Source organism: Daktulosphaira vitifoliae, unplaced genomic scaffold (genome assembly GCF_025091365.1).
Source record: "Daktulosphaira vitifoliae isolate Bord-2020 unplaced genomic scaffold, ASM2509136v1 Scaffold_3, whole genome shotgun sequence".
In the NCBI taxonomy this organism is placed as follows: domain Eukaryota; kingdom Metazoa; phylum Arthropoda; class Insecta; order Hemiptera; family Phylloxeridae; genus Daktulosphaira; species Daktulosphaira vitifoliae.
In genome coordinates, this window is record NW_026099574.1 from 11,912,722 (window position 1) to 11,923,103 (window position 10,382).

The following is a 10,382-nucleotide window of genomic DNA, read 5'->3' on the forward strand; positions in this document are numbered from 1 at the left end:
AAAAAAAAAATCTAAATTCAAACAATTATTTATGAGTGAATTACATTTTGCCTTGTCTAAAAATCTCTAAAATAAATTTTTTCATAAAATAAATAAATTTAAATTTAACTGGAGTTATGAAATGGCCCACTTTAACTAATCGTACTGTTAAATACAACATATTTACCGTAATCATTTACTTTTTTACAGGTACATTATGGGCTCATTATTGGAGGGTGACAAGTGGATGCCCCGTTGGATCACTGTCTTAGTGTTTTGGGTGGGTTATTTCAATTCAGCGTTAAATCCACTGATCTACGCGTATTTCAACAGAGAATTCCGCGTAGCGTTCCAAAAAACATTGCAAAGCTGCTGGCCCCGATCGCCACCCTGGTGCCCCCCGTGCTTGCGACGTCGTTACGACCAGACCCGCATTGACACAACAACTCCTACTACCTTCGGTCAACATGTGTGCTACAGTAATGTATCCGAAATACAATACATGAATCCGACTATCATTGGAATGATGGAAATCGACAACGGTCAAATAGATCAGAATGTCTTATAAGTTATAATTATAATAGTAAATTGTAAAATATATTTATATGTATTCAGGGTAAATAAGATAATAATCATATAATTTTATTCCGACGTGATTAGGTAACAATATTAAGGAAGTTTATCCATATTTACGCATATTAAAAATTGAATTAACATTAAATCAAATAAATCGATTGGTTAAGCTCTTTATTTCACAAATTACGAATATATCAATTTTTTATCAAAAAAAAATTTTTTTTTTATTTTAAATAAGATTAAAACTGAATTCTGTTTTTATTGCTGTCCAAGTTGTTTCACTAAAAATATAAAGCTGAAAGTTACACAGAGTGTTCAGTAAATAAGGAAACAGGTAAAATGTTAAAAACAATGAGAACAATAGAAACCCGTTTTCTTACTTACTGAACACTTTATATATAATTTACATCTTTCAAATTTCACTTCGATTATATTTAAAAATATTCACGAGTACAGTAACGTACCTAGTGGGCTAAGAAGACGTTAGTCCTTCCTACTTGAAACGTTATGAATAAAATATAAACTAAGTGAATCTACAATATGCTATGCACAATGCTAATAAAATAAACATAGCCCGATTTCCTCCATCCTATTTAAAAATCCTTGGTACGCAAATATAGGAGTATCTCAGTTGACGGTTAAATTTTAGTTAGTTAAAAAGTAAGACTATAAGCACTCAGCTATATATGTAGAAAACATATAAAAAGATTGTAATAGTTTTATATGAATAGTTTTATTATTAAGTGTTTTATAAGGTGTTCAGTAAGTAAAGAAACGGATTTTTATTGTTCTCATTGTAATAACTGGCCCGTTTCCTTACTTACTGAACATTATGTATAAATATTGACTTAAATACTAGTATAATCGCAACACCAAAAATGAACAACTACTGACAAAGAACTGTAATAGATGTCTTCAAGATTTAGCGTAGGTATTGATATAGCTTATAATTTCTCCAACCACCACGTACATATTTCTATTGTTCTCGTTTGTAAAAATTGATCTGTTTCCTTATTTTTTTAACACTCTGTATAATAAATGAAGCCTATTTCTCATAAGCCACAACTTTTAATTTGAGATGTTTGATTTATAACATGATCAGGTAATATATTATTTACACTACAAGAAAAATAAAAATAATAATGATGCACATACACGAGCTAATGTTAAAGTACAAAATTAATTTTAATTAATTAATTGAATTTATTTAATTAAATGTACAAAAGCATCAATTTATTTTATAATGCTATGTATTGTAAGAGGTAACGAAGTCTATAATAAATTTTAATTATAGCAATAATTTATAGTAGAGTTAGATCAACTATAGCAATGATTTTATAAAAATGATTAGTATTAATTATACTAATTCTATGCTTACCAATAAACTCGATAATATTAAGATTTTTTTATAAATTTATAAGTACAACATTAGTCTTTTAATTTTAATGAGCATTGTTCCTAAAATTTTGATCTAAGTCATTGTAAATTGTTAAATTGTAAATATATTTATATAATATTTTTAGAACCCTTTATAAATTACCGTCCAAGTGCACATTAAATATATACTAATTGTTTTTTATTGTAAATAAAGGAAAAGCTTGTATACCAACTAAACTTACACATGATATAATTTTAATACCAGAGATGGTATTTGAGGTGTATTTGTCCTACCGTATTAGAAAAAATTTCGACCTACATCGTTACGTTTATCGGCCTAAATAATTTTTTCAAGAACTTTTTTTTCTCATAAATTCAGTTATTTGAGACTAATTTAATCATTTAGAACATTAGGATGTTCTAATGTTATAAACCCGTACTTTTTTTAATTATAAAAAGTAAGCTCCTTGATCAATATGCTTAAATTTTTCTAGCCCTTCTAAACATTTTACCAATTAACTATCTATGGATTCATGTTAAATATTCGTATTTAACTGTTTAATGTACAATTTAATAAAATAATTGTGGTCGCGGCACCTTCTTAATACTCGGGCGCTTTTTGGTCGTAGGCACAATGTTTTCGAAATACTGTGCTGTAGTACAGTAGCCAATGGGCTAGTACGCCCTTGATTGCAATTGTTTATCAATAAAACTATTACTCACCTAAGTTTTAACTGAGTACCTAATAATTGTATCTTATTTATACGAACAGATATATTTAAAGTTATAAATAATTGTAACATACATGTAAAAAATAATAATTAAAAATCTATAAGTGTTTAATTTATTTTCAAAATATATTGTGTTTGTGTGCTATATTTTCCGATTGTATTCCTGTAATTCAACTAATGTTGAATATATATAGTTTAAAAAATGTTTGTTAATATTTAATAAGTTGATTTCTTTTAACTTGTCGTTAAAAATAAAAGGAGTAAATAAAAAATTATTGATTATTTTATCACTTAACTGAACCAACTAGTTGTATTTAACGACTGTAAAATAAGTAACTAAAGGTTTTTTTTACTCAAATAACTTTATAAAATTTACATCTATACAAAATTAACTAAAGGTAACCAAAAATTATAACTACGATAAAAAAATAACTATTGTGCAAAATCTATATTATTTAAAATTATATCTTATTTTTAAGATATAATTTATATTATACTTATATTTAATAAATTTCAAAATGTTGTTTAAAAACCCAAAACAAACCTACCTTCTTTAACATTTTCACGTGTTTCAAATGGTCATTTAATAAAATCTATTAGACATTTATGGATCATACTTTTCCTCAAACACATACATATACAAATATTAACCTTCGAGATACTAGTTTTAAAATTTTTATCAATGCCTGGTTTTCTTAATTAGCTTATTTTCTAATTTATATACTATTTTCATTATCTTTAATTATAAGAACAAATTATGCTTATAGTAATCTTTCGATTACTATTTGAATTAAGTTTAAATTCGAAATAATAATAAATACTCCAGTATATTATATTATCTCAAATTAACAAACATATATGTAATAACTATTTTTTTTATTTTATCAATGGAATTTAAATCTTCTTCAACATTTTCATCTGGTAATGAAGGAGTTAAATTTTCCGTTGAATTACTATTAATTTCTGAAAATATAAATAAATGATCGTTTAACAGGTGCACATAAAAACAAACAACAAAAAAAAAACAAATTTTTTAATAGCTAGCCTTTTTTTATGGCTTCACAAAACAAATATGAAATTCAAGAAATACTCTGCCATAACTATAATGTTGTTTGATTTTGTATTATTTAGCGCTTTAATATGCAACGACATAGAGTAAAAAGTGTAATATACTACTTTATTTAAGATTTTTACCACATTGACATTTAATAAAATTGTTCATATGTTTTTAAAATATGATGTGGTTTTGTGTTTCCCTCAGCTGCACGTTATTAACCTATATGAAAGTGTATTATGATCTGAATCATAAGTGCACGATGGCCTAGTAGTAAGATCAGTCTCTACAACGCCTTGGATCGCGCGGGTTCGAATTCCGTACCATCCCTTTTTTTTCGGTACATTATCTAAGAACGGACGTTAATCCCCGGCGGCCGTTTTGAACGTTATTTTGACATTTTTTCAAACAATGTTTTCAAAACAATTCCTTTCTACAAGAGTTGATATGCATTATCCAATTTAATAATTAAATTAACACAGTTGTGTAAAAAATATGTTGAAAAATTTGATTGTAGTTATTTGTTAAGGTAATTAAATAAAATTACATTAACTAATAAACTATGTAGTACAATTATTAACACATGTACTAAATATCACATATATATGAATAAAGCAATAAATCATCTAAGGAATGTTTCCCTTTTAGGGTAATAAAAATGACTATTTATCAACACATGTTTCAAACCAGTCCCCTAAAATTCATTAACTACGCCCACGGTAGGGTTTCTATCACAATTAACCAATCACAAATAATTATCCAACATCTTAGGAATTTCAATAGAGATCGCTGGCTTACTTCATCCGGCGTATAAAAAGCCATTTTTTCTCGTAAAAAGGGACGATTTTCTGCGGCTGAGACTGGGACTGCGATGACGGCTACGACGACTACCCTCTAAATATTCTCTTACATGGAATCTGCGCCAGTATAAGTAAATATTTTGTCCCTGTGACTTAGTTTTTTTTTTTACATGTATCATCCTAAGTGGTGAACATTGTCTTGGATGATTAATTAATATTTTACACAGGAACAAGTTTTTATTTATTTTTATTATCACCTAATGTTCTCACGACAAATAGACATTATCTTTATTTTTATATAAAGGTTTTAAATATTATTGTGCCCTTCATTTCTGGACAGCCTCAAATGAGCCGAAAAGAGTGAAGAAGCGTAATTTTATTTATACAGGCATAATAGCCTTATACATTATCGTATATTCATAATAAAGCTTATTATGCCCTACATTTATGGACAGCCTTAAATGTGCCGAACTAAATAGAGAAGCATAATTTGTGATTAGAATTAATTAGTTTTAGTAGTAGTACTTTAAACCTGTGTACCCGCCAGCCCTAAGGGACTATGCCAATTACCTTTCGGTAACGTGTAGGCAGTTGAGGTACAGAGTAGTACTAAACTTATAAAAAGAGTATTTTTGAAGTGCGCTATATCCGTCGACAAGCTAGTTCTAGAGCTAATAGTCCGGGTAAAGTTCATCATAAAATATATAGTCCGTAAGATAGGAAACTACACCTTGGAAATATTCTCTGCGTGTGTACCCGCCAGCCATAAAGGACTATACCAGTTACCTTTCGGTAACGTGTAGGCAGTTGACGTAAAGGATAGTAAAAGGTGTATTGAAATAATATTTAAAATATATTAACGAGGTAACTGTGTCCGCGCCAGCCAAGGCTTTGCGCTGAGAAACGCTGGGCCACCACAGTCTTGTTAATTATATTTTGAACATAGATAGACATATTCTTATAATTATATTTTGACTAGTTCAGAGTGAATTTTAAGAATATCGATATCGACTGTAGGGAATTCATCGAAAATATTATTAGTAAAAACATAGTATAATATAAAAGGAATTTAAAGAAAACAAAAAAAAGGTGACAAATTATAATATACGCATGTCCCATTGTAGAGAATCCCTTTTTTTTTCTAAGTCTTATATACACAGAGATATTAATTAATCGAAATAAACGCAAGACAGTATAAACGACTGTTAACACTGAAGGAAGAAATCACCATAAAACCAACTCAGTCAATTACTAATGGAAATAAAGGTAAGTGCGAATATTTATTTGCATGTCTTACTTCTAAAAAAAATCACGTAATAAACAAGAATAGGAATAAATGAGGTAGGGATATTTTATTATTTAATAAATAAATATAGTTCGACCCCGAGATACCTCCCTCATTCTTTTCCTCCCACTTTCTATCCCTCATTCTTTCTATTTTTTTTTGTTTATTACAACTAAGGAACATATTTATAAAATTTTAATTTTATAAGTACTATTAATTGTTTCAGAATTATAAAAATTTTACAAGTAACGCTCAACATTTTAAAAGATTTTGTTACATTAATGACATAATAAATAATACTAAATTAAAAATATGATGATCTAAAGGATACAGAATCTCAATAAGTTAAATTTCTATTGCAAACTCCAGTATTAGTATGCCATAATTTTATTGTATGGTCATATCCACCAGTAGCTAATAGTACTTTCTCAGTTAGAGCACTGTCCAAAATATTAGAATTATACTAGAAATTATAGTTAAAGATAATTATCAGTTACAAAATTAAATTATTGGCCATAGAAAAAAAATATTGACTGCAAAGAATATAGAACACTTAATTTTAAAAATATTTACAAAAAATTTACATGAAAGTTAAATAATAATATTGTACCAGTAATTCTCTCAGTAAATAAAAACTTGTTTTTAATTGCTTCGAGTTATCATCATATTTTTTGAATGATAAAAATGATTATCACCATCTCCGTTCCTCAGTATTATCATAATAATTAAAACTGTATATAAAAATTTCTATTAAAAAAATCTGTCATAATTTATTTTTAATATAGAAATAGATTCATTTAATCATCATTAGCCATTGTCATTGCAGATCATAGGCAAAATTCCGATGTTTCCAATGTTACAAAAAGTTTAGATAAATTGAGATATGGTTTAAAATCTACATTAATAAAAAATCAAGTGATTTTCAATTTAATTATTCAAACAATAGTTTTTCAAATCTATAGATTATAAACCTTTTTTTTTGTCACACATTCTTATTTTTAATTTTGTAGAATAACATACTTTGTGTACTTCAAGTTTGTCATGAAATTGATTCATCAGAGTTTAATTTAGTGTCAAAATGTTCTAAAATACTAATTATGATAATTCCAAAATAAGAATCATGTGAAAAAACATGCATGGAAAATTTTATGTCTTGGTTATTATAATCTATTTTACAAGTGAATAATACAGAAATTTCTACTGAAAAATTTAATGATATTTTAAATTTATACACATGTACATTACAAAAGTATGGGCATCAAGGTTCTAGTAAAAACATTGATGTAAGATTTAATAGATAAATTACTTTATTTTAACTTATTGAATAGTTGATTGTTCTATACAAAAAATATGATGTTTATTTTAGGTAATACCCCATATTATGACAATATTTTCTTCATTTTTAAATAAAATTAATATGAAAATAGAAGAACAACTAGAAATGCTCCGCATTTCTAACAAAGGATAGTGGGGACGGAAGCAAATGATAACGGAAAAAAGTGCAACCCCATCGTACACAGTAAACCCAACAAATTCAAACCCACGTGAAACCCAGCAAAGAGGGATCGGGAGCAAGTGCAACCCAATCGAGCAAAGCAAAACCAACAAATTTAAACCCACGTGTAACCCCATCGAGCAAAGTAAGCCTAACAAATTCAAACCCACGTGAAACCCAGCAAAGTGGGATGGGAAAAAAGTGCAACCCCACCCCACAACAAATCCAAACCCGTCCACTATTCTAGCAGAGGCTGCAAAAGCGAAGTTAGATGATTTCGGAAAAAAGTCCAAACGTTTCGAACGTACGTCTCGCTACGGAAATCAAGGGTTTGCTACGCGATCTAGAGAAGGGGCGGCAAAGGCCAGTTACCAAGTAGGTAACAGATTACGGAAAGGGGTATCCGGCTGCGCCGGATACGTTGCGTTGAACAGTAACAGGAGAAATCGGTAGCACGCCCGACGCGTCGATCGGGTTCGTGGAGAGATATATACAGAAGTAGAATACTCACTAAAACCGATTAATATTTCATATTAAAGTAGAGTATTCGAAATTAAAGTACGTCGAATGTATCTAATGGAGTAGTCAAAAACGAATATTCCAAGTATTCGCTAAATAAATAAATATTTAAACTTGTAAAATAATACAATAGTGAATTGTTTGTCATTCGAACAAAACGATTATGAATCGGAAATTCAATGTATAATAATTGACTAAGTAAGAGTCACCGTGTACGATAATTGCCATACATAAAATGTAAAATCTGATACAACATCAGATAATGAAGTCTTAATGTATTTAAAAATATTGCACACATAATTATTATTTTTTCAAATAAAAAAGTAATATAAATAGGAAAAATCATGTTTCATTATTGGGCAACAACACACATAAAAAAATTTTTTATTCATATTGAAATACAGTACTCGAAATATAATTTGAATGCATTATTATAANCTACTCGAAATAAAACTTGAATGCATTATTATAATTAATAATTTATTATTTTTTGACCTATGGTAAATAATATTGTCAACATAGAATAATAAATATTAATTAAAATAAATTAGTTTCTTTTAAAAATAAAAAAAAATTAACGTTTCTTTATTAATTAATGTTTATTTATTGTCACGATCACACACATAAAAAAATTTCGTTCTTATTGAAGTAATATACTCGAAGTACAAATCGATATAATTATCATTAGAAAAATACGGTTTAATGAGAGACTCAAACCTAAATCAATACAATAATATTGGTAAAAGAATTATGTTGTAAATAAATAAACGTTTTCGATGAACTCCTAAGCAGACTGCACGNGAATAAACGTTTTCGATGAACTCCTAAGCAGACTGCACATAGTAATCTTGATGATCCTCCATTGTCGAATGGCAATATCTTATGGAATCGAGGTTTGACAGGCTAAAAAGTAAACAATATAAATCAAAATAAAATCCAAGATAACAAACAAAAAGCTTACAATACCATTTTGGANTCTAACAAAAAGCTTACAGTACAATTTTGGAGGAACGGCAAACAGTAAAGGATGGCAAGCATAGGCTAAAAAAAAAACCAACAGCACAGAACTATCAACACATCAACAGAAGTGAAATTTACCAAAGGCCGTGCACTATCTAAAATTTACAAATCACATTAATTAATATAGTCACTACTATAATAGAGGAGAAAAAAAAAAGATTTATATATTTCATTTGTCGTACTATTATCCAATACACATTTTATTAAATAATAATGTCAAAAAAGATATTCATATAAATTAAATGTAATTTATATTTAACAGCAATTGTGCTGTTTATGTAATAAGATGAACTCCATTGCACACAATTCGATAAATAATCGCATAACCGAATATAAATAAATATACACGTACAAAAAAATCAAAAACATTTGGATCTTCTCGGCCAATGCNAACAAAAAAAACAAAAACATTTGGATCTTATCGGCCAATGCAGTACACATTACATTGTAATCAACAATAAATAAAATACCTGACGGACGGACCCAATAATTAATTAAATTTATATCAAATAAAATAAGTTAAAATCAGTTACCTGTGTAATACAACCAACATGAATTAGAGCCAGCATTCTTTGGGTCAGTTGACCGCTAATCAATCACAGTCGACCGGGCAAAACAGATGCCCAGACTGAAAATTATAAAGTCAAATCAATTAATACTGCCATTACTATAATAAAAATAAAATATCTACAATATAAAGTATATAAGTGTAAAAATATATATACATATAGAAATTGTATAGGCTGATGTAGTGCAAATTGCACCAATAAATGAAATACAAATCAAACCGATGATTAAAATATGCAAAGTATATCGATTAAAACGTATAAAGATGAACTCTATTTTAAGATAGAGTTCATCTTTAATCATAAAGGAAATCACAATTATAAATGTAGTATTTGCAAACAAAAAATTAATTAAAAAAAAAGTACATATTTGTATGTTGCATATTACTACATATTGCACACCAATAAAGAAATACAAATCAACCTAACGATTAACATATGCTAAATAAATTGATTAAAATGTAAAAAGATGAACTCTATTTTAAAAAAAGTCAATAGAAATAAATTTCTTTTAACAAATGAAAATGAATTACCGGTGCAATAAATCCAATAACGATGACTGCCATGAATCTCTAGCTCAGTCTTTATCCTGGAACCACAATGGTAGCACAGTCTAAAAATTACAAAAACAAATTAAATTAATATAGCCATTACCATAATATATTATATAATCTACAATATTTTTATTGTAATTGCTGTGAAAAAATAATAGTAATAAAAAATGTATATACATTTTATAGACTGATGTAGTACATATTGCACACCAATAAATGATATATAAAGCAAACTAATGATTAAAATGCAAAAGGAGGAACTGTATTTTAAGAAAAGTCAATAGGAATAATTTTTGTTTAACAAATGAAAACGAATTACCTTTGCAATAAATCCAATAGCGATGACTGTAATCAATCTCTAGGTCAGTGTTCTTATCCTGGCACCACAACGGTAGCACAGTCTAAAAATTACAAAAACAAATTAAA

The 10,382-nt window shown here is 27.9% G+C and overlaps 2 protein-coding genes and 1 long non-coding RNA gene across 9 annotated transcripts in view; 2 read left to right on the plus strand and 1 right to left on the minus strand.

Moving 5' to 3' along the window:
• The window catches only part of LOC126902415 (octopamine receptor beta-1R-like), an 87,473-nt gene extending 84,561 nt beyond the window's left edge, over nt 1–2,912 (plus strand). For both annotated transcript variants that reach the window (XM_050679662.1, XM_050679663.1), the window contains exon 4: nt 190–2,912. In XM_050679662.1, coding sequence (XP_050535619.1) covers nt 190–547 — 358 coding nt within the window. In that variant the 3' untranslated portion in view covers nt 548–2,912. The remainder of the gene's footprint in view (nt 1–189) is intronic.
• Nucleotides 2,913–6,947: 4,035 nt separating this feature from the next.
• Nucleotides 6,948–10,382, plus strand: part of LOC126902414 (uncharacterized) — a 76,599-nt gene continuing 73,164 nt past the window's right edge. The window contains exon 1 of the mRNA XM_050679660.1: nt 6,948–7,085. The gene's annotated coding sequence lies outside the window, so the exon portion shown is untranslated. The remainder of the gene's footprint in view (nt 7,086–10,382) is intronic.
• LOC126902424 (uncharacterized) overlaps nt 8,618–10,382 on the minus strand; it is a 5,548-nt gene continuing 3,783 nt past the window's right edge. For 4 of the 6 annotated variants that reach the window (XR_007703211.1, XR_007703213.1, XR_007703208.1 and 1 more), the window contains 5 exons: nt 10,276–10,357; nt 9,936–10,015; nt 9,370–9,464; nt 8,815–8,931; nt 8,618–8,719 (listed from right to left, as the gene is read on the minus strand). This is a non-coding gene — a long non-coding RNA (uncharacterized LOC126902424). Of the gene's footprint in view, nt 8,720–8,809; nt 8,932–9,369; nt 9,465–9,935; nt 10,016–10,275; nt 10,358–10,382 lie in introns of all 6 variants that reach the window. The other 2 variants (XR_007703209.1, XR_007703212.1) reach the window with 2 other exon arrangements.